Source organism: Lagopus muta, chromosome 10, assembly GCF_023343835.1.
Source record: "Lagopus muta isolate bLagMut1 chromosome 10, bLagMut1 primary, whole genome shotgun sequence".
NCBI classification, from domain to species: Eukaryota; Metazoa; Chordata; class Aves; order Galliformes; family Phasianidae; genus Lagopus; species Lagopus muta.
The window spans coordinates 11978776-12004676 of NC_064442.1; the positions used below are offsets into that span (position 1 = coordinate 11978776).

Below are 25901 nucleotides of genomic sequence, written 5' to 3' on the forward strand. Positions count from 1 at the left end.
AATGAAATTCAAATACTATTTCTTACGATGTTGCAGTCAAATTCAAGCCATAGTAATAACAGCAACCTGGTTTGGTCACACCTACAGCCATGACATTTCCCCACAGAGAGGACAAGGATTCATTGCCAGAGGATCTTGTTGCACTAAAGAAATCCAATTTTCTAGATAAGGCAGATTATGGCTAACATAACAGGAAGCATAATATCAGGCTATGATTTCCACCATCATACAAATCCAAACAATGCCATCTTCAAGTCTCTTTGACTTCATTAGCCCTCCTACTATTGATAATACAGAAAGCAAATGTGCTGCTCAGAGAAGCAGACCAGCAGAAATCCCTCAGAACTCTATGTGATATATGAGTCTCATGAACTGCAAATATTTTCCAAACACAATCTTTTTTTTTTTAAAGGACAAAGATGTGTATCTTCTTTTCCCCATGAGCACAAACAGCAATTCCACAAAGTGCATCAGTTGAGAACTCAGATTGGCTTCTCCCATCTTCATACCAGAGCACCTTTATTCAGATTATACTGCTGGCAGTATAAAAGGAAAGTTCACACGCTAGACATGACCAGACTTAAAATCAATTTCCCATGCAGACCTGTGAGCACAAAGTTGTTTATATTTTATTGTTTCTAAGTATTCCAGTGCATTTTCCTTTAAATTATAATAAAAAAAAATCTCTATTTTTTCAAATTAGCCAAATGATTTCTATTAGTGTCAAAATGCTATTGGCAATAAAAGTGAGAAGAAAGGAGAGAAAAAAATAAGTTTGATTATTTAAATTAGTTGCATTCAAAAGAATATTCAAACTGAAGCAAGTCTACAGTCAATCAGTACTTGGACTCACTGCTGTAGCTAATGAAAAACATCTAAAATAAGGACTCAATATTTTCTATGTTAGAAATATCAAATTAAATTGAATAACTGTAAATCTATTAGTGAGAGAAGTATCAATTGAATTCAGTAAATCAGCAGAGAGCAGCTGACATTATGGAAGATATTTCTTCTGAAAATGAAGGTATAAAATAATAACCACAGTAAACCACCCCATGTCCATTCCACCTTTATCTTATGTGTTGGCTGCTCTTGTGCATCTTCGTATTCTTTCAGCTAAGTGGGGTCTTCTAACACACCTTACAGGAGCACACCTTAGATATCCAGGGATGTGCCTTCATGTCATCTGGAAAAGAAAGAAACATATTTTGTTAAAAAAAAAAAAAAAAGTTATTTGAAAATCTTTTTGTAGATTTAGAATCTATATTTTTGTAATGAAATTAAGACTCAGCATCAGCACAGTGGTGTTAAAAAACCAAGAAATCGACATCCAGAAGATTTCTATTCTTTTCACATCATAATTGCAATTTACATGAGGAAATATGGAATCCAAAGTAGCTTAAGAGAATGCATAGCCTTCCTCAGAGTTTTTCTGTGAAACAGTCCTCCTCTCGTCTTCTTCACCTTTTCGTTTTGAATGAAACACTTTCTAATAGAAACACAAAAAATAATTTCAGTTTATATCTAATAGAGGATTTGCATTTCCTATGGAAAAAGCATTTTCAAATTTTATATATATATATATTTCAACAGAAACAATTCAGTGTTAGCTGTAAACAGTAGTAGTAAGAAGCTTTATTAATAAGGCATTAATAGCTAAATTTGTAAGGAGTAATCTCAGTCATCAGTTTTTAGCTTCATGACTTTCTCCCATTTCATTCATATATATTTCTGTATTTACAACCTGAATTTAAAGTATTAAATTAGAAGCACTGCTTATATACATTCAGCACTCTTTATGAGTACATGAAACACGCTGTTCTTTCCCAGCCTAATGGCTATCTTCTCAGTTTGTCCTATTGTCTGTCATCTATCTGCCTATCTATGTCTTAGACATAAAGAGAGACACATTTTCCTGTTGTCAACTATATAATCTTCTGGTTTTACAGTTTCATTTACAAGGTCAAACCAAACCAAACAAACAAATACTAGCAATGCTGAATGATGATGGGACACAGCAACACATTCAATACAGTGAAATTCTTATGGGCCAAATTTCTGCAATTATCTCCAGACACTAACATTTCATACTCAGCTAATTAGTATCTGATCTTGTTATGTCTCCACATTTTCATTTCTATTTCTTGCAGTTCAGCCTCTAAAAGATTGTACTTTGGGAGCAGTCAAAGATCTCTCCCATCTCTGTGTCAAGGTCTACCTAGGACATGCAACTATGGCAGACTGTGAAAACTGTTTGTATTTTCACTGTTATCTGTCATATGATCAGAATCACATTCTGTCCTGAAAGAAGAAGGAAAAAATTAATATCTACAATGTTATTGCAGTGAAGATATCACAGAGAGCAATCACGAGCTGCAGAAGGGACCAGCTGACTCAGCCAAACTTCCTGCCTAATGAAGGCCATACATACATTCTTACTGTTTACACGGTTTTCATCCAAAAGATAGAAAATATTTAATTCCAATCTACAGCTTTCAGTTGTTGCTTTGTTTTGCTTGATCAAGCTGAATTTTCCTCCATTACCAAAGAAAGCAACAACCTATTGCTTGATCTACTGCAATATCCCTGTTGGGGAAAAAAGAGGTAAGGGGCATCTGTGCCTATATTGTTCCTTCTGACTTCCACTCAAATCTATTTTTTTAATCTCATGAGTGCTATGCTTGCAGAAGCTTCTTTAATGGGACTGCAGCACATATGAAAACTAAAACATCTGCAATTGTGTAAACTCCTGCTATGTCCCTCTCAGATTCAGACTGACAAAATTCAGAGCACTTTCAATACCCTTAACTCTTAAGCAATGCCCTACGAATAGGATTATCTGCCTTCTAGGGTTGTGAATTTTCCATCACTGTTTACATAAGAATATTTGGGTGAATAGCTCAGACATAGAACTCAGACATCTAAGTTTGATCAGCTTCAGATTCTTTCTCGGTTTCTGTAAGAGCAGAAAAAATGACTGCTGAAATGGAAAACAATGCTGTGAGTATTTATTTCTACTGAAGAACCATTCTAAGGTGCAGTGAATTCTTTGCAGCAGTTTAATGTGATTAAAAGTTAAGTTCTACAAAATTCTGTTGCAATTCCTATTTGATTATTATGTTCAAGGCCAGACCAGATTTTGAAAAGCCAAGGCTTTGCATATCAAACAGAAGTAGTCCTCAGCATGTAGGGAAAATGGCAGTGATAAACCTACTATTAGGCATTTGAGAGAGAAGCCCAGTATCTCCTCTGTGTGAGGGCTAAATAGACATGAGCCACTATCACAGATAATGGCAGCTTGTAGGCACATGAAGGGAGAAACTAAAATCTATTTCACTTAGACAAGAAACTGCAGCCTGACATTTACCTGTGTCCATCACACATGAAAAGTGTTTGCTGTGAATTATCCAAGAGAAAAGTGCAGGTTGAGGGGTTTCATTTCCTACCTAAGTGTAGCTTGGATCACACACTGAATACAAGAAATCACAGGTAAATCTCAGATTGGGGTCTTGGTTAGTCAGATGGTTTCCTGCCATCTGAGTATAGGCCTTTTTTTCCATGACTGCTGGAGGCCTACCTCTGGAGCAGTAAGAACATGTACTGGAATATAAAGAGTGTGAAAGTAAAATAAGGAGAGTACTCTTTATGTGATTTAGAAAATTTAGATCGCTTTGAAAATAACTTTCACTCTTATGTCAAGGTTAGAGGCTGCACTTTTCACCGGTAGAAAGCACAGTAAACAGATATGTCTACTAATGGCTATGTACTCCAGCCTCACTGATGCTGGTAGGAGATGCAACAAGGGACCGTGTCTAGAAATATTTGGAGTTCCTTTCTGGTATGCTGTTATACTTTCATCTTTTCCTCATCAGAAGAGATAATAAAGTGAAGATATTTCTTAACATCACTTTTGCACACATAATAACATATTCTAAATGCAACAGAGTCTGCAAAACAAACATAATGACAGCTCTTTAGTTAAAGTTTATAAATGATTGTCAGTTGTCCTGACACTGAATATGAGAGAGAGAGAGCTAAATTCACAGGTTTCACCAAATCAAATGCCGACCTTCCAGGCACTCTTCAATTCCAAGATCCATTTCAAAGTCAAAACACCTGAGAAACACTAGAGAAAATCTTACCCAACTGAATGCCATATTATCGTTTCAATGTTTGCTACTAAAAGTAAGTAGTAAGTTTTAAGTGAATGTAGTCTGTTATCAAATCTCTCCTTTCAAACAAGCACTTCGGTCAGAAGTGTCTTAATTTCTTATCACAGAATTTCATCCGCACAAGGAGCAATAAATAATTCATGTTCCTGGCTCTTTGTTGTGTGTCCCTGAACTGCACAGAGCTGGAAGGCTGACAGCTGTGTCAGGACAAGCACCAAAGATCTGACATGACAAGTGACTAACAAGTTTCTTTCAGTCTATAGTGAAAGAAGACAATGGCATAAAGTGCAAAAACGAAATCCTGAAACAAAATGAAACTGTTTCTTTCTCTTTACCTAAGTGTTTGCTATGAGCTTATTTCCGACCCATAACCTCTGGTCATTTTATAGTACTGCCCAACCCCCTTTACTCCTCACATTCGCCTGGCCATTTACGCCTGTCCACGGATCAATATGAGCAATTCTTGGAGAAATACGATGTCTCCATGACAACCAAGCCACAAATTCTCAGTGGAAAGCAGTGAGACCAGTAGTGAAATCTCCTGAGGTTTTCAGACCTATAAGACAAGATGTCTTAAAATGCAGGAATGGACAGAAACAAAAGCCAGAGTAATTCATTGTTTATTACCAGTTTAATGATGTCAGATGGACCGCACGGAACTCAGTTTTTAAGTTTAGATGCTTTATCAACATGTATTTTTGCTAGCCAACATTCACCTCCTGATAGTTTTTATCCTTTCCATTACTTCACATAGACATGCAGAATGTAGAATTGGTATTCAAGTTCCCATCCAAATGTGTGCACTTTCCTACGCATAATAATTTAAATCAAGGTTCAAATTAATGTTATCTTTAATGTACATTAATTCTCACCTCAACACTTTCACATCACATTGCTGAAATTCTTTTTCACCTCAGAACAGACCTTGGAACAGATCTTGGGCAACGCACACTTTCACACAGAATCATTGTAGAAACCATTATACAGATGGTTTCTGAAGGATGCACCATGCACCAGAAACAGCTTGAGGTGGTCATGGCAAAGAAATTACATGGCTTTCCTTCCCAAGTAGATTACATATTTCTTTCTAAATCTCATACTGCCTTCTGCTGTACAGCAGTGAGTTCAAGCCAACGTGGCTTTAAAATGAATACGAATTTACAATTCATTGGTTTCAATTATTCTAACGTATACTTGTGTTCATTTCTGTGGAAAAGATGAAAAAGGAATGTAGTTCAAATCAGGTATATGACGGCAGTTGAACTCCCAAGGAATCTTGGAGGAGTGGAGTGTGCTGAAATATAATCCCCCAGACAGGGGTCCTTTCTGGGTTCTGAGATGACTTAGGGGACCTGACATGGATTTCAGACTGCACCCTTTGACTGAAAATTAAATCTCAGCAGTGTTCCTTGGGGAAGGATCAGGGGACTGTTGGCAGCTGCCCCCTGTCAGCACAGGCTGCAAGATTTGGAAATCTCTTAACTAAGCTGACAGGCCACAGAGACGATGAATCAAAAATATGATACACGGATCAGCACACAAAGATGCAAGAGGGTACACAGAAACCAGATAAAGCAGGGGAGGAAAATACTGAGTGAAGAAAGATGTTTAACTCTTTCGTTAATGAGTACTATGTGCAGGTTTCATATATGGTGTATGTGGATCAAGCCCATAGACTGTAAGATTTTAATATTTAGTTGCATAGAATGTTTTAATCAGCTGTGATTGGATGTACTTCATACTTGTTTCCCCTTGGGTTTCATTTAATGAATTTCTTAGATATTCCATAACTAGGAAGATAATGATAGTACATGAAGATAAATCTTTTAGACACCAAAAATAATGCACTTTATGGATGTTCTTGTATTTAACTGAATCAATGTTAAGAGTCATTAAAATGAAATAATGGTTGTGAACTGATTTAGAGAAAAGAATCAAGCTATTTAAAACTACCAATTTGCTTTCCTCCAGAGATACAGTATTTGAATGTCCACTGCTAAGTTTAACTGCAGCATATACAGTGCTTCTAATTTTTCATAACCTCATTCTACCTTCAAAGGGTCAGACATCGCATATATATTAAATAAGAAGTGTAGTCCAAAACTAATTATAATGAACTAGTTGTGTCAGCTTTCTTTTTGGTCATAAAGACCTTATCCTTTCTAAGATCTGAATTCTTGATGAAAGAGGAAAGGATAACACTGTGACCCCTAGAGGTGACCGTTAATTTGACACTGCAGCTGCTAAAAAGGAAACAGCATTACAGTGCGCCTTTTTTACCGACCCAAAAGCTGTGTCAGATTTATCACATGATGCTTGGTAACTGCCTTGAAATGGTTCTCACCTGGATTCTCAGATTCTTCTAAGACACATCTGTCAGGTGCACCCTCTGCGTCTTGGAAGTTTGCCGAGTTTGAGCTCTTGTCATGCTTCAGCACACTAACTGGAGCAATAAAGAATAAAAACAGAGAGGGAGAGATGTAATTTATATTTAGAAACAAAAACTTCCTGATATTCTGCAGACCATTCAATGTTGAAGATGTATTTTATAAATACAAGTGATAGACTGAAATAAAACCCAAACTTAAAGTACTTATAGGCAGCCATAACACTGTTGAAAAGTCTATAGACAAGAATTCATCTGGGGAGAAGTTTGAGGCACTGGCTCAATCCTAAAATAAGAACATAATCTCATAACCATAAAAAGTGCTATCCTGTTTCATGAAAGAATGCAGCATACAATATCAAAGACTAGTTAGCTGGTTTAGTAATGGCTGGAGACAATCAGTAGGAAGAAAAAAATATGCTAAGATGAAAATATGTTGAATATAACAAGCTAGAACGTGCAATAAAATCAGTTGTAACTCAACATGCAGAAGGATACAGGTGGAAATGCAGTTTAGAGATGGTCAAATTTGATTCTTTTCATTAATTGCTAAAAATATTTTCATTTTTGAGTAGGGAAATATTTTCATGGAAATAATTATTTGTCAATATACAACCTGTAGCCTTCTTAGCTTTCAAACAAATTCCACGTAGGTTTTCCTGAAAAGCTTAGGGGTATTTCTCTTGACAGTGTTCATTTCTTTCTCTTCTGCTTTTATGAACCCAGAGCTACATTACAGAAAAGCAGACTAAGGACTAAATCTCAAATATTCAGTGCCCTTGAAACTCTCATTTCTTAAGGAAACAGTGGTGACTGGCATTAAGAAAGACATTTTTTCTAATATCTTTAAAAGTAAGCAAAGTCCTAGACTTCAAGCTAGACCACGTGGATGAGGATCACAATGGCTACAATTCCAGTTTTGTCCTGTATTCAAAACAAGAAATTTATTCCCTTTTTGCATTTGATGGACTTTTTTTTTTTTTTTATCAGATGAATATTTGCTGAACAATTAATTTCAGAACCCATTTAAATTTTCCAAAAATTTGAGTGAATTAAAAAAGCCTCAGTGTACTATTCAGATAGGAAGATGTCAAAATACACGTATTCCACTTTGTTATTTTGTACATTCCTTTGGTTTGCAGCTATTGACCCCAGGTCATCAAAACTTCCCATAATTCTCAACTCTGACATTTACCCAGAATCCATGTGAATCAATCATGCTTCAGCATGACTGTGGAGGCAGATCCTTGAAAATGCAACATTACAACATAATAAAATAATAAAATCTATGACACTGTACATTTCATCTGGAAAAAAAAAAAAGCAAATTAGAAAAAGTTAAAAAGTAGATTTTGCTAAGAATAGCTGCCAGAGATGATAAGTACACAGCATACAAACTGCCTAGGAATAACAGGAACACAGGTTACATTTCTAACATTACAAGAAATGACAGTGGACTTGGATCAGTGGTCAACCTCTCCACATAAGGAAGAATATTAGTTCATGACTCTGCCATGGAAGTGTTGACAATACAACCTGCATTAGGAAAACCGACACTGAAGAATAACTTACAATAAATATGTTCTTTTCCATGAAAAACTATGATGTGCAGGAAAAAAATGTCTTCAAAGATTTTTGTGTTTTCCTCGGATTTTTACAACATCTAAACAATTTTCCATACCATCTGAAGGCTGGCATTCCCACTTCAAAAACAAAAACTGGAAACCACGAGTTTGCAAATTATATTTAGACATTTGTTTTGTTCCCAATTTATTACAACGCTTTTTCTAAAACAGTTCATTCTATCAAGTACTCAGCTCTGTTGTGCTGAGTGATAGATTGAGCCATTACAGCAGCATGAATTTATAAGACAGAACTCTTCTGAAGCAGAGCAATAAGAAAATTTCCACCAGAGAACTTTGTGGTAAAAGGGCGAAAACAAAGCATACAGCAGCACCTCTAGAGAGAAGGAAAAATCACAAAATCACCTCTCTAAAAAACTAACACTGACCAAAAATTCAGAATCAGCCTTTTGAAATGGAAACCTCCCAGCTTCAGGATCAACTGTGAATAATGTTTTCATTCAGTAAATGACTCTGAGTTTCTCTTGGGTCTACTTATAAGAAGCGACATAATTTGAGCTTAGTTAAGATAAGGGGATTCCAGTGGAACAACAACAATGAAAAACTGGCTTGGTGTTTAATTTAATATGTAATGTGGTGCTGAAGCAAAATATACACCTCTGAAACAGATCTTTGATGGGGACGGACCAAACAGTATAAACTCATTATCATATATAACACATTTTTGATTCAGTTCAGCTCATTCTGTTAACTAAAAGAATTGAAATGCTTAAAGCAGGGCTACTGGGTGCACAGTTTTCTATGCATCCCCACAACCAGACTTGAAATCATATCTCTCAGCTGAGATACATGCGGAACATGCACCAAGTTTGACAAAAATGTGTCTAAAAGGTTAACAGAGTAAAGGCTTTGCCTCAGGTCTGGGCCAAACACGCAAAAGTGACATAATAGAGGGGTCTGTTAAAATACTGATGTAGGGTTGTGGAAAGAGCTTTCAGTTAAACACGACTTGGAAGTATAAGGAGCAGATAGCTGTAAATCAGAAAGTAGTGGGAAGGCTTGGAAGAGACAACGAAGAGATCTGATTTAGTTCTTTATTCTAATGCCAGAAGAAACGCCAGATAGGCTGAGAACTGGTAATGATGAGATGACAGCTGACATAGATGACATCAGGACACTATGAAGTGATGGGAGATACCAGAGAAGATGGAGTTACAGAAGCCCAAGAAGGACAGAAGTGAGATGAGAAAAAGGGATCAGGAGCAGAGCTGATATAACCTGATGTGATGGAAAACAATGATGAAACTTTCACTGATGGCAGGTAGGAAAGGAGTTACAGGAAGAGTTTAAAAGGAAGCAGAAAACAGAGATGGAAAGGGCTTTTGCAGAGACAGAAAAGCAAACCTCAATTAGCTATAGCTAAAGAAGAAAGAGCTGCTGGAGAATGGTGGTCATCAGGTGAAAATGAGGCTGGCAAGAGGACCTTTCAGAAAATCAGGCTAGGGCCACTTGTGCAAGTGAGGGAATGTATCTTAACCTTGTCACTTACCCCAGTGTACGCATATCTTCCTACATAGAACTCAGGCAGATACACTTCACAGTACTCTAGTTTATGATGTTACATAACAGTGTAGTGAGAAAGAAAGGGATTTAGGCAGATGCCTCCAGGTCTTTTTTTTTTTTTTAAACATCAAGTTACATGCTCAATTTGAAGAGGAAAGTACCTTAAAAATATCATAGAAGATGGAAGAACAAAGGGAATTGAGAAGTTAAAAATAAGAAAAGAACAGTGCGGCCCAAATAAAGCATGAAAGTTAAAAAAAAGCATTATATAATTTTTGAAAAAAAATGTTTTTAAAATTCCATTTAAATAGATATCTACTTTACTGTGTTATAGAATTTTATGCTCAAATGTCAGTAGTGGAAAGATAGCTCTGAATTTCTCATGCCCAGGACATTGGTGGAATTTCAGAACTAATGGAACCATTGACAGTACGATTTTCACTCGTTCTGAGGATACCCTGTCCTATACTGGGTTTAAATGAATCCTAACATTACTTTTGATTCCATTTGAAAGATAATTTGTGTAGCTCAAGTGATGTAAATATCTAGAGTGTAAATAAGCCCCAAATCTGCAAGTCAGAGAAAAAAGTTAAGCATCAGCCATTTCTGATAAAATGACCCCAATTATTTTTTAGCTCAGTAAGATGTAATTTAAGTTGCTACATAGATAATAGAAATTACTCTTGTTAAGTAAAGTAAATTAAAAGGAGAAATTTCACGGAGTCAAATGACATCAAACAGCATGTTAAAATGAGGTATATCTTCCTTGTACGGAATCAGTCCTGAGAACTGCAGTAATTTTTTCCTGATACATATTAATAAGCTCTTAAGAATTGTTTACTGAACTTGATTGTCTTATGTTCTAGCACTAAAAAGAAAAAGACAGGCAAAATAGGTGTAAAATTTAGAATAGCAAATGAATGCTATCACAGTGCTCAATGAAACATTCATGTAAACAGTTTCCAAATATTTCAAATGCAAAAAAGAAACCCGAACAAATTATTTCCATAAAAATATAATGGACTCATCTGTGATAAGTCTATGAAAGAACGGCCTTTATGTGAGAGTGCTGCAAAATGATAAGCTCTTCTTTGTGAATTTGTACCAATCATGGCAACAGCCAATCACTACCTTATTTCTTCATGTTATGTTTGAAGCCCTGAAAGCCTTGTTCCACTCAGAAATGAACTATCACATACCAAACTCCAAGAAACCTGTTCTTTATACCAACTTGCATAGGGCAGACATATTGGAGAAAGCTTGCAGAACACAGGTGAATCAACAAATAAACATTTCTTTCTAATAAGATGCTTTGTGTATTCATCAGAGGGATTAATAATTTGAAGACAAATTATTAAAAATAATATATAAAATTATTAAAAACAAAAAACAAACTGTTGATAAGTATTCATTTCCAAAGGGCTTTAAACCAACTCTGCTGCAATTCTGCAATGGCAGTTCCAGGATGCCCTAGGCCTACATTTACCATATTACACCCAAGGAGCTGGGCTGACAACTGGGAAATGCTTAGGGTACCATTTTAGAAAGGACGTTTCTTAGTAAAACTTCATCAGAAATGTCTCCAAAACTTCAAACGGAAACTCAGGTTCCAAAACTAGTCTTATTTTATTATTTGTTTTGTTTTATATTTCTGTCCCACAAATTTTTCCCACTCTTCCCTTAAACGTCTAGAATTTTTGCACCCTACATCCTGACTTGTTTAACATGAGAGGCTCTATGTTATACACATAGGGAAGCATCTCCTTTTGTCTGTTCGGATAAGTTCCTGATAGCTTCATGTCAACCCCCCAGCTCTGGTATGAGAAAAGGTGCACGAGCGCTGTGCATCTCCGTGACATCTGTGATTAACAGTCCTTTGTTGCTTCCTCTTTCAACAGCAAAGGATTAGTGGGCTACATTGTTTTTTTTCCCGTGTATTTTGATGCTAACCTAAAAGGAAATAATTATTTCACTAATACAAAAAATGCAAAAGGTACTCATGTGAAATAGTATGGTGAAATAGCAGGTGAAATAGTAGCAGTACTTACTACAATCAGCTAGAAGCAAGAAAATAATGAATCAACTCCAGACTGCAAGGAGCACCTTCCCTTACAGTAGGATGAGAGCAGTGCAATGGAGCAGTGTAGCAGCAGCCTGGGGCTGTCGCCTAGGTGTTACCAATGCTGAATAGAGCACACGGATGACCACACAGCTTTTGCAGGTGATACTCCTGTTCACAGAGCCTGCTATGGGGTTTGCCTTTGTTGCCACAGTGTGAACACTGTCGAATCATTCTCAGTTGGTATCCAGATCGTTTTCTGAAAAACTGTTGCCTTGCTCTTACCTCCCATCCTGTCTGTATGCAAACTAACCCAAGTCCACCTAGAAACCTTGCTTTCCAAATTGAATTCAACTTTGGTGTTTTTTTCCCAAATCATTTCTCAGGCCATATAACCACTAATTCACTCGAGGGATGAAGGACATCAGTTGTTGGTCCTTTCATAGTCTTTAGACCCATTAAAAATAAACAAACAAGAAATAAAGAAAGCATTCTACTGACTTATTTAGTCAACACCTAATTGCTGATGGCATGCCATTTTCTGATGTTTGAATGCCACACTCTCTAAGTCTCCATTATATTTAAATTTTAAAAATAGAGATTAGGAAAGTAACCCTGCAAAATGTGTAATTCTAAAGTGAATGTAGCATCACACAAGAGCTGGAACAGTTTCTGAAATAACCCAGCACGGAGCTAGTCACATTGGAAGCTAAAGTAATTTAAATCCTTGCATTAAATGCAGTAACAGGTCCAAACACTGACGTGTATTACATGCACAGCTCATTCTGCAAAAATATGAACCACGCACCCAGAGGAGCAGGATCCAACTGCTGCACTCTGTGTGCAAATGAAGTTCATTCCACTCCCTTCTTGAATTGCAACCAAATAACTTATCTCTTAGAAAAAGTCTAAAATCTGTTTGAAGATTTTTCTAGATTTTAAATTAAAACACACAAACAAAACAAAAACACACTAGAAACTCTATTTTCCATCCCTCTCTATAACTATGAGGACAGAATTACCCCAGACAGGAAAACGAAAATTTTCAGTGATTTTTTTCCCCAATATACCTTGCAATTTTATTCACCCGGAGGGACTTCCCTTCTTCTCACAACTAAAATATGGCACTGTGTAACAAATTACATTCTCAAAGGACATCCGTTTTTGTTTCATTAGTGCAATGAAACATTCATTCAATTTTAAAGCAGTTGTCTCCATCTTAGTTATGATTTACACCAGAATGTGCCCATGTATTCTATGTACTGTATATAATAAAATACCCAACTAGTTAAATTTGTCTCAGTGGGTTCTGCTACAAGAAATAAAATTATTTCCCATAAAATCCCACAAAGCGTTTATTGCAAAGCTCAGAGCATATGCTTCTGTAAAACTTCGGAGGATTATGAAAAGGAAAATGTAACCTCGAGCCATCCTTAACTCTTCTACCACTACATACTGCTTTTTCTTCTCCATATCCTCTCTAGCCAGAAAGCCCACATGTCTTTTTGACAAAACATGATGTAGGACTGAGTCGTTTAATCAGTTGATTATCATTATTAGCACCTCTTTTTTTTTAATTATTAAATACATTTTCTTCTTATAGGAATTAGGAAAGAAGGCCTCACTGCAGTTCTGGTAGTTACTAAATAAATGTCATCTCCTATCCTGTCTGTACTTCTAAAAAATATGAAGCATATTAGAATAATGGTATTGGATAGTCCATACTGTAGATATAACTGCCTATCAGTACATCAATGTCTTCTCCAAAAACAACAAACAAATTGGGAAATCCATACTTCATATTTTTAAAATTACATTATTGCTAGTTTTTTTCATGAAGATAGATTTTTTTGGTATTCAACTGTAAAATGTTTTCAATTACTTCTTTTATACACAAGAATTCTAGTTGTTGATTTCTTCAATTTTCTTTCAAAAACCAAACCAAAACAACAATGTGCAGCACTTTATGACACTCACATATCCCTCTGCATAATGTGGATCTTATCACTTGCATATCCTTTCTGTCTCTTGATCAAAGCTTTCCAAAAGGCTTAATCCACAGGGAAAAAAATATACAGAGAATCTTTATTAACCTCTTCTGTCCAGATTATTGTTATTATTTTGCATTATGGCCTTGAAGATGCATTACTGATAGGGAGGTAAAGCCAACTCAGCACAGCATGAAGCTGCTGAATGGCTGCTGTATGAAAGTGGAAGTACTTATTTCCAGGACATTTCTGTGATGCTCCCTACTGTTAAAATGTTATCTGACTTTAAAAGATTTTCAGTTCAATTGTAAGCAGTAAGTAAACTCAGGCAGTACAGTACTGTATACTGAAGAGTTTCACAAACTGGTCAAACAGGCATTATTCCAAGAAACTAATGTTGTATAGGACTGCTTCCTGGTGGCTGAGACCTCTGATTGGCAAAAGACAGCAGACTTTTCAGTCAGCAAGCTAGTTACCCATGGATGTGGCTTGAGGCTGACACACAGATTGACTGGTTCACACTAATTTACTTCACACAGATTCCATTTATCTCCTAGAAGATCCCCTGGCAGCAGCTTATAATGGCATATCCTAGGATGCCTGCCTGCATGAGTTTTTAAAGCGGCAGAGCTTGATGAATCTAAGTCCAGAAAACAGTTCACAGATTGAGGACTAGGTGCAATCAAAAAACATCAAGTAGCACAGCTGGGACTTGCTAGCTTGCTTGACTGGTTTGAGCAGCTGAGCATTAACTACGCTTGCTTTCCTGCTGGCAGCCCTGTGTCACTAGGACAAATAGGAGCACTACCTGACAAAGAAAAAGGGGGGGAAAAAAAAAGAAAAAGAAAAAAAGAGAAAAAAAAAAAGAAAAAATAATAAAAGGAAAAAGCAAAAAGAAAAAAAAAAGAAAAAAAATCAAAAGAAAGAGAAGAGGGAAGAGGATTATGGCATTACACGGAACACTATTAACAAAAGCAGGGAAAACTCATTAGAACATTTAATCTTTACGCAACTTGAGGATTATCAAGCTAAATAACATTCTAGTAAGCAAATTTTGAGGCTAGGAATCTATAAAATTTCTTTTGGTCATGCTAAAAGATGGTAAGAAAAAAAAGACCGGAAAAAATCTAAAGCTGTTGCCATTTATTTCCTATTGAAAATAAAATTATATTCAAGCTGGTAACACACGTACTGTGAATAACAGTTACCAGTACGCCGCGTTTTACAGTATAACAGTGAGATATGGGTCGATGTAATTCCTCACCTCCACAGAGAACAACAGACTTCAATAGGAGCAGGCTTATATTTTTAAAAAGACTAAAAACATAAGCTTGCACTGTAGCTCTCCAAACTCAGGTAGACAGAGGGTATTTTTAAGTCCCTGTCAGAAAGGAAACAAAATTAATATTATTGGACAGCAACATTTCACAGCAAATGTACTGTGAGAGATACAAAGCACATTTAGTACTTAGGAGGTTAAAGACTCAGCTGTAGTGCTAGTTGATGAAAAAGTAGGATTAAGGCTTTAGTATGAGTCTTGACATGATCATGTTGTCTGCCTGCTGTCTTAAGCTTTGAAAAACAGCTGGGATCATCTTCTTCTAAGCTCCAACTCAAAGATGTTTAAGCAGTTCCCAATCCAATTAAACAGAGGTAAATATAAGGAAGGGCCCTACTGAGCCCAATCATCTTATTTCTTTAATGAAAAACGGCACAATTGTAGGTTACACAACTCCTTAATCTCACTTTAAACCTAACAGACTGCTGCCTTAAAGTGCACATGGCAGGCCCAGTTAACCCAAGCATTCTGTATTGGTGTGCTTAATTTTGGTCATTATCCGTTATTATGTTACTTGTAATCCTAAAAGCCTATGATTGTGTCCAGATATTTGGCAAGGATTGTACCTGGATATGTAGGGATTCCTCTTCTAAAGAGTAATGGATTAATTGGATACTTCTGTATGAGTAGTAGTTGGTTTTGTAGTGAAACTGCTGTGCAATCTTTAATTTGTGAACACCACTTGCTTTCTCTTCTGTCCTTCAAACAAGTTGTCTTTTTGAACATTAGCCACGCTGCAGTAGGAACCTATATTCTCACCACAAACATGATGGCACTACAAAAATAACACTGCTGTTCATAGCGGACTGTTTACTAAAATCCTTGTCATAAAAATAGAAGAAAGATACAGAAATCCTGCTTTTCATATGGAATTTCATGTTCAATTGAGAAGTAGCTATTTCACACACACAGCCATGTTATAGTATTATTACCTAAGGGCTTGGTGCATTAGGCCACTTATTTTCCATCCAGTCTAAAAAATTTTGAGGTATGCATATGTAGTCATGCAATGCAGTGTAGGAAATATTTGCCAAGGTATTTTTTCAGTGATTAGACTTAATACTATAAAAGCAAAAATCCACATACGTAATCGTTCTGCATTATCCTACAAATACACAACGGGACATTCCCCAAGAATGTAAAATCAAAATCTTAAGAGGGACTACTTCACATACTGGCTCCTCATCTCTGTAGAAGCAAGAAGAAAATGTAAATGAGCAGGAGTGGACATTTTGCAGTAGCTGTTACATTATGCATGATTCCTGGCTGCACAAGATTTAATTAATGATTTTCAGTTACACGCTTAAATTTTGCAGTGAACTGGTGTTTAGGGCAGCAAACTAGCATCTGACACATTTGTATTATTTTGTGCTTGTTCCCAAACAAAAACTGCTCCAATTAACCGTCCCTTTTCTCGTATTGTTGGAAACCTGTTTTGCATAAGTGGACAATGATTCTGGCCTCTGTTACAGAAGCATGACTCTAAATTAATTCAAATAGAGTTACACTTGTGATGCAATTGAGAACAAAAGCTGGACATTGCTGATCTGTAAATTAATTATATTAATAATGAATTTTCACCATCACTATCAGCTACAAGAGGCATAAATTTGGAAAACAGATCCTTTCACTTCAAGCTCTAGAGAAATGAGAGGACAGGCAAGTAACGGTGAAAGAGTGGGTAAAAGAGAACCTCTCTTTAATACTGCATCTTAACACCATTCGCACATGTTTGACTTCATACTTCAACCATCAGCAAGAATATCTGTAAGTGGAAATAAGGGCCTGGACCCTCTGCTTTGAGATGGGTAATAAATAGGTAAAAAAGACACTATGGACACTGGCAAGGACAAAGGCATCTAAGAAGGTGACTTCCAGTATCTCTGTGGTTCAGAGGCTGTGTGAAACCACACGTGAAGAACTGAAAAGCACTGTTCTAAAAACGCAGATGATCTTTCTGTTGATACGTGAAACACAGTACAAGACTATGCTCTTACTGCAGTTAAGTTTCACAGGGAGATGAAGAGCTGACGAGTTACACGAGTACGAGCTCTTCCTAGCTCTTTTTTTTTTTCCCCAAGTATTCAGTCTCTCCAGTTTTTGAGCCCTTATTATTCTTCAGGAATGCTATCCTTCTGTTTTCTTTTTTTCTTTTCTTTCCTATGTGCGTTTGTGTGTTTGCTTGGACTTTCAGAAAAGAAACACACATTGTAGCTGGAGGCTGGCCATAAAATGGTGAAAGTTAGTGAAGTTACATTACGTTCATGGTAACTTCTTCTCTTATCATGTTAGCCAAGTCAGCGTTTAGAGTCTGATTTTTCATTCATGTCTGATAATTAGTTTCTTGTTAATTCTGAAATCAAAGGATTACCTTAGGGTCTGTACAGTGAGAACTTCTCTCTCTTGAACTTAAAATCAACATTAAAAAAAAAGAAGCAGTTATCATAGAAAATGTTAAATCAAATTGGCTCCATTGTGGAAATGTGCTCAGTAAAGAAACTATCTTTGTCTCTTAAATAAAACAAATATATCATTTCATGCAACCTCTGATTTTCTGATTCTAAAAGTGGCTGTTTTGTTGCTCAAGTGATTTTCAGCTCCTGAATTAACACCAGCAGGAGTCTGTATATAAAACTCAAAATACTGGAAATATATTTAGGTTTTCTGAAACCTAATTCTTCCATAGTGATGCTTATTTATGCACATTCCTGTGTTTTAAAGGTAAGCATACGCTGACTATTTGGAAATGATCCAGCTATCAACAAGAAATTCCATGTGGAAGTGCCCTACCTGTTCCAAATTGTAAATCCTGTTACTCTTCTCTCTTTTACTGGTTAATTTGTTTCTGCTCCTATATGCTTTCAGCCCATCTACAGAGTCAGAGGTGAATCTAGGGACAGTCACATATATCCCTCTACATATTGAAGGATAAAAACAAATTTAGTATTTCAGGAAACAGAACTGCCTGTTCAGGAGAGCTCTAAAGGTTGCACACCAGCTTGTAAGATGAGTGAAGTGGAAAAGCCAAAAGGGCTCTTGCACAAAAAAAAAGTACAAATGTGCAGCAGGACCTTGATTGCAGTTTTCAAAGACACAGTGCAATGACTGTAGCATTACTAACAGAGAACAGATAGTTCTCAAAGTGAATCACAAAACGCTCGGGGTACTGAGTTCACACCTGTGTTATCTAGATGCACTTTAACGAGAGCCCCATGGAACTGCTTTTGTTTAATTACAACCTGAATTTGGCCAAGCAAATAGTGCTTTTTATGTACCCAAATTCTGGGTACGTAAAAAAGAGAAGAACAGATACAGTGCGTAAAACAACTTTCCATAATTATGTTCAGAAGAACTTGCCATCACCAGAATATAACTGGCCCTCTAGATTCCTTCTAATCCTTTCCTAGATATAGTGAAATCAAGACCCAAATCTGAAAGAAAGCTTCAGTTTTCTTAGTCCAAAAATTTGAGAATACACAGCAGTAGCACAGCTATGTGCCCAGTTTCAATGATCATTAGTTAAATGCAAGAGTCCACGGAGGCTCTTGGACATTTCAGTCTTTGCACAACCAAATTCACGGGTAAATGACAAACGCAGGTGAACTTCTAGCTATAGACTGCTCCCAAGGCCTGATGCTTTTTACAGAAGAGAAATGCCTTGCTCTGCCGAGAGAGCTCCACTTTACATTTCTACATTTTCAGACCCCATCTCTCTCTTGTCTCTCTCAGCCCCTTCCTTGTAAGAGAAACTCAAAAACTGAAACGTCCTTGGTCTTTGCAGCACTGTTCAGCAACCACCAAAAAACATTGGTGCATTATCGACAATGTTTTTTCCCCTAAAGGCAAAACATAGCATTATACCAGACACTATGAAAAAAATCAACGCTGTCCCAGCTGGAAACAGTACATAGACGTAGGATAAAGAACAATTTAAAGGAATTCTATCAATGTGGAGAGTTAAATTCAAATTTACACATTTGGGTTCACAGTGGTATTACCATATTATATTATTATCAAACACTTTATCTCTGTTTATCTGACACTTTAGTTCCAACCACCACTTCAAGCTCTTTATACGTAAATCACGTTCCTTTAAAAGATGACGTAACAGAATCTTATGGGAACACCAGCAATAGCTCACGTTAGCTGTTCACAGAAACCGATCATGACTGGAAAGATTACTAATGATGTGTTTAAGATGAGTTTTGAATTGGGAATTGTTCCACTATGGTAAACACTGCCCAGCTATCTTGCTATCCTTAAATGAAATAATTCACACTGCAGTTCCAACTAATTTACCCTCTGTCATCTCTTTATGGGAAACAGATGTATAATACTAAACACAGCTCGTTGAAGATCCAAAAAGCCCACAATGAGAGAACACATTTTTTTCTTTAAAAGCAGGTGCATGCATGAAAAATATGTCTATGACAAAGATTAGACAAGAAAAAAAAGCAATATGTACAGTTCACCTAAAGATTTACACAATATGTAATTATAGGAACAATGATGGATCCCCAGGAAGGCATGAAAATTTGTGAGCAGATAACCATTTTCTAAAATATGAAATAAAACCTTTTCATTAACCTACTTTTATGTCTTCTATGTATTTTTCTTTTCATTTAATCCTATGAAATTTGCTCTCGACCTCTCTTGCATATACACATCCCACAAAGTATATTTCATGGACATGCAACATTCATAATACAGACAAAAAAATGACAAATGCCTTTTTTCACGTTGTAAAGTACACCAGTATATGTGCTAGGATGTTTCACAAGTGAAGGCATTTCTCAGACTCTGTGACATAGTGTGAATATTCATTGCAGCACGGCTGTACATGGCATAATCAAAGTGGTAGTAGAACCTGGAGTTAACTCACAGGCGATAGTACTTGGTGACTTCTCTGAAAGATTCAGAAAGAAAACTAACATTAATAGTTTGTTTATACTAGAAACACCTTACCTGTTTGGGAGTGTGGTACACAGCTATACAGCTAAAGCAAATGAAAATGATACACAGAAAAAAATACTTGCAAGATACAGATATTACTGATGAATGAGTGAAATGCTGTAATTCAAAATGTCCTGCACGGGACCAAGTAACAGCCTAGAAAGTTAGTCTGCATTTCAGTATCACGCATTAACTTTACTTAATTTTCTGTGAACAAACAAACCAACAAACCACATCAAGAGAGCTGTAACAGATACAAAACTGCTTTTAAAGGTAAATAATTTGATCAAAAGGACTATTACGTCATCTTATAATTCTTTCCAGAACAACAAATCTCCTAGCTCCCCATTCTTACTAGAAAACCCCTTGTTCCAACCAGCTGTAATGTATGCTTTGAATTCATACTTGTATGCAGTTGTTTTTCTTTACTGCAAGAGAGCAGCTCATAATTTCATTGAATACTGATTTATGATAGAGCTGCACCTACAAAGACAATTGACTGCAAGATATTTAGAAGACAAAAACTCTTCACAACAATGTAAGTCTCTCTCTGAATACAGAGGTTCAGGTATTCTACATATTCTTAACCCAGTGTTGAAAGTACTTCTCTTACCCCTATCCTCTAAACTGGGTTGGCCACATTTCAGGTATGTATCAATTATGATACTTCAAGAATATGTAGTTTACAGCAATTTTTAACTAACTTTAGATTTACTACAGTATTACTAGAGGAAATTCATTTCTATGAAAGCTGTATATTCACAGTACATTGTCAAAGTATTATATATTACATTAATACTTCACTGTGCTTATAAACGTTAATATAGGTTATTTGTTTATTACTATGTCAAGGTTATTCATCATATGCAGTGTCAGAAAACACACGCTGACATCTCATATCGTCTGCTTCAAGGGCAAGAACCAATGTGACCTTTGACACCTTCTTTTAAAAAGGATGAAATCATTCCACAGGAATAATGCTATACTGCACAGCTCCCTTTAGGAATCAATCTGACATATATGGTTTCCAATTTTCCATACCGTAGCATGGCTTGTTAAGCTAATTTTGGCTAATTTTCTCCTCCAAGTTTAGACCAGTATAACTTCAAAATATTTTTTCTTATTTGGATATTATTTATGCTTCCTACCTATTCAGTACAGAACGAAAATTTTGAATAATTGGTTCTTCATTTATTTCACTAGAGACAATCTTAGTTCTGCTTGAGCAGGGAAATCATGCCTACCAGTGATTTTCTGCATCTGTACTGCATCTGTAATCAGGAGATATTTTAAAACTATTTGGGGCTGTCACTGTTTTTCCTTCCAAAGTCTACTAAAATCTCCAGGAAATCCCTCTTCATTTTTATTCATGTTTCTTGCTTTACAGTTCTCTTAGTACTCCCGTTGTCAGTGGATAAACATATGTGCAACCAAAATCGGAGGTACAGCTTCTACTGAAGAATACAGTGAATATGTATATTGAAATAAAAAACGCTGGAAAGTAATCTAAAAGAATGGCAGTGATAAAAATGAGAGATTATCTGTGAGCAACAGAGCTCTGCTTTCAGCTGTTTCAGTACCACCATAGTGGAAACCAGATGCACAATTTGAAGGACGAATTTAGATGCAAAGCTACATGTGTTATGACAAGGTATACACATGGTCTTGAAGCATATGTGCATTTGTACAGGTAACTAAATGAACTTCATCAGTCTCAAAGTGAGTACATTTTAGGAGAGAGAGGGATGAGATTCACATGAATTGGTAATTATATTATCTGCACATGATACTGATTTCACTATAAAATTCAACCAAGGAGAATGCAGCATACTTTGACCTAGCTGATAAAAGGTCAGAAAGCAATTTTGAATAATAAATGAGACCTGCCGACCTCATGACCCAAGTCTGGCAGGGTCAGCAGCAGTCCTCTCACCAGATGCTGATGGCAGATATACAGACGCAGACAGCTCAACTAATGAGCTTCCTGCATAAGGGTTTCATATCCAGTGACATTTAAGTGCTACGCAGTATATAAAATAAACTTCCAGATAATCTACACCATAAAAAATTGAAGTGATACTTACAGAGAGGTGTAATACAACATTGTAATCCCCGCTACAGCAATTATTTTACTGCTTCATCTAGATTGCCTTTAGCCACAAAGTATAATACCTTACTAACATTTCCTATGAGGTCTATTCTCTTCATATGTATACAATTCCCATTTGGTGGATGTACTTAGAAGAGGCATAAGTTTGATAGTACCTCCCGTAATATGAGTCAGCAAAAATCCGCTATAAGATATATTCAGTTTTATTCCATTTAAATTTTTTATTTAGGGGTAAAAGAGAGGCCTAAAGTATGTAAGGCCAACAATGATTTTCTCCTGACCACTTCGTAAACCGTGCTAGTCAGAAAGAGTTACAAAGCAGATGACTCACGAAGAAGATAGAACACAATACTAGAATTAAATATCCATCATTAGTTTCCACTCTACAAAAGGCCTAGGATCACTATCCCATTTGGGTCTGAGCTGCACAGATTGCTATTTCCTTAGTCAGCTATGCTCCAGCTACTTGCATGAATTTGCAGCAATACTTCTACATCTTTGTGTTTGTCCTCCATTAATTAGCAGTTTCATATTAAGCTTCTAAATACCATTCTGGAAGAGGTTTTGAGATCTCATCAGCAAAGGAAAATAACTGCTTGGTTATCCCAATACCTAAGTATTTGTCTGTGGATAAAATACAGGAGCTACAAAATCCTTAGGACTTATGTCTTAAAAGTTGCTGTAAATTACTTTTCAAAAGAATGCTCCTTAGATACAGAAGTCTACATTAAAATTCTACAGAAAAGTAACTGTGGTCTGTTCAGTTCTGTATTACTGCGCGTAAGTAGTGTTTAACTTACATAGTGGCTGGTATTTAAGAACTTAGAACCTTTCAACACTGAACAGAGATGGAGAAAAACTGCTGCCTCATTTAATAGGAGAAAGGGAGGCATTATATATCATGAAGATTTTCCTCCAATCATTTTAAGATTTCCTCCAACCTTTCAGTTTAGCTGAACGTCTACATGCTCTTGGCATGCTCTTTATATTTGTCAAAACATTTGAAATTCCATATACTTCTGTGACTTTTAAAAATATTTATATTCTCTTTAAATCAACCAGCTTTTAAAATTACATTTATAAAGAAACCTTATAATTTTTCTTGCCTTTCTTTAAGCTCTATTTTAGCCATATATTTTCAGAGACAGAGTCAACGGAAAGGAACGTGACCTCCCCAAAAGGCCATACAATCAATGTATGTAATAACTTTGTAATATTTGCAGAGTTATTTACATTCTTCTTATACTCCCACAGTCTATCAGCTCATCTGAGTGCCGCTGTGCAACTTTTGACTGAAATGCAACACCTGACATTTATAGATGAAATTTACCTCCACAGTGGTGAGTGGCATACCACTAGGGAGAGAGAATCTGCATCCATCTGATCCAGGGGCTGCCAGGAGCCATTTAGATCTTTTTAATCAGTGCTGATTAAGGCAAGTCAGATGACTATCCTCAAATTTATCACTGCCTTTAAAGACCTTGTAGCAGCCAATAGCTAGGGTATCCAGCACAAGGGATTGTCTTGACCACATGTCCTCCCTTTGCACTTGTAAAGACTTTGCAAGGAGAATTAAACACTGTCTCTACATAATCTATCCCAATTTTTCACTGAACCATGTGTGTGTGTCCAGAATGCAATTCTTGGACTTCAGTTTTGCGTGCAGATACCAATTAAACTCATTGTTAGTGAACTCAGCTTTTAAATCTTACTGCATTCATTTAGGGAACCAGTAACACTAATCAGCTCCTGTACTTCCAGCCTGTATGCAATTGAAATAAAATTTGATTATAAATATATTAGATTATAAAAGTTGCTTTAAAAAATCTCCTTGTAGCTTTGCTTCATGTATTTAAGGCAGCAGCAGACTACATAAGGAAAAAAAAAATCTTACTGCATCCAGGGCATCAGGAAAAGTATTTAGGTTTACTTGATTGCTTTTCTGCCACAAAATAACACGTGTATTCCAGAGAGCCTGCTAGACTTCCTTAAAAATATTACATTCACTCTGGTTTACAACTGACATGAGTTCTATAGTGGACAACCACTGTCAAACCAACTTTAACTACTTCCATGCTGTTTCCTCATCCTACTGACGAGTGCCTTGATATTCCATCATACCTCTCTTAAAAAAAAAAAAAGAATAACTCTGGGATCTTTGGGAAATATCATAAAAGGACAAACACACAAAAATCCCTCTATCCAGACTGCTCTGTTTAATAGTCATGGAAGCACAAGTCATTCTGAAAGCCAATGAAGAGTTGTTTGCAAAAAATTCATACTTGATGAGTCCCTAGAGGCTATATGCACCAGCAGAAGCTTCTGCCCAACAAAGTGAATATTCCATTACATACATCACATAGGTTTATGCTGTTTACTGGTAAAACAACGGGAGGCAGAACAGTGCAGTCTGGAATTAGATTCACAGCCCTGAGATGCATTTCTTAAACCATATCTGAAAATATTTTTTATCAAGAGAGAGGAGGAGCTCCATAGCTACATAGCTCTGGCAAATGGTATCACCTGTAAGCAGAAATTCCATTTTGCTTTGCACAGCAGCTTTCTCTCACATATGCTATTTGAGAGCCAGGAGCCAAAAATGCACCCTACAGAGTGGGTGTCTGTATGTGATTCTCACTATGGGAAGTAGAAGTCAAAAAGGTTACTGTATTCAACTGGTAACACAATAACAGCAAATAGGCAAATATTTCTCATAGAAAATCATCCCAAGCAGGTCCTTCACAGTGAATTTGTTAACCGAATCTCCTAGCTGTGCCCTAATGTACCCCCTGGCCTTATGCAATTGTGACAACAGTTAACTCAAGGTAAGCTGCAATTTTCCTTCCTTTGCCCTCCTTTTCATGCAGCACAATGCCAACCCACAAAGAATTTTATTTTTGGTACTGCACATCTATGTCATAGAAAATGAGAATTGTCTCTATATCTGTATTGTTTACTTCACAAACCCAAAGGATGCATTTTTACTGTTACTTCTGAACTCTAAATGAGGAAAATGTAAATTAGTACTGTCCGCTAAAAATCAACATGCTTTCCAGACTGTACAATATTTATTCTTCTTAAGCAGAAATAACGTATTCCCAAGAGCAATTAACATGCCTTATCTTCTTTCTTTTTCTACTAAAACTGCTACAGAGAAAATAAGAAAATTAATGTTTCATTTGCGCATGTTTGATCTAATCTTGATCCAAATTGTAGTCTTAGTTGCTAATCTTGAGCACAATTACGCTCGAGAGGACCTACATTTGTATGCCCCAGAACAGATTTTGCATTCTGTGGCTTTTAAATTCTATTACAATGTATTTTCACAAGCCATTTTTTCCATGAGAAGATTATGAGTTGCCTTGATGCTGACCACGTATTGCAGTTTTGTAATTTGCATAAACTGGTTATTTTTTAAGTAGAACTTTAACTTTTTTATAGCAATTAAACATATTGCAATCTAGTTTTATTTCACAGTTTATCTTCGTTCCCAGCAACACATTTTATATGGTTTCTGTTAGTCAAAAAGCAAAATACTTTCTCAGTTTGGGTTTGTTTTTTTTTTTTTTTTAAGATTTTAAGGCCAAAATATAAAATGCTAAAAATGCATGAGCTACAGAAATACTTGTAAAGTTTGTATCTATATATGAAAACTCTTCTGCCTCCCCATATTTTATGCAATTGTCCTCATATCCATTCTTTAACCTTTACCAACCTTGAAGTCCGTTTTATATTGTATCAGAAGTGC

General features: G+C 36.3%; 1 protein-coding gene across 5 annotated transcripts in view; it reads right to left on the bottom strand.

Annotated features, from left to right (window-relative positions):
- Positions 1-607: 607 nt before the first annotated feature.
- WDR72 (WD repeat domain 72) overlaps positions 608-25901 on the bottom strand; it is a 106603-nt gene continuing 81309 nt past the window's right edge. For 3 of the 5 annotated variants that reach the window (XM_048956874.1, XM_048956872.1, XM_048956870.1), the window contains exon 19: positions 608-6615. In XM_048956874.1, the coding sequence (XP_048812831.1) occupies positions 6449-6615 (167 nt within the window). In that variant the 3' untranslated portion in view covers positions 608-6448. The remainder of the gene's footprint in view (positions 6616-25901) is intronic. The other 2 variants (XR_007379198.1, XM_048956871.1) reach the window with 1 other exon arrangement.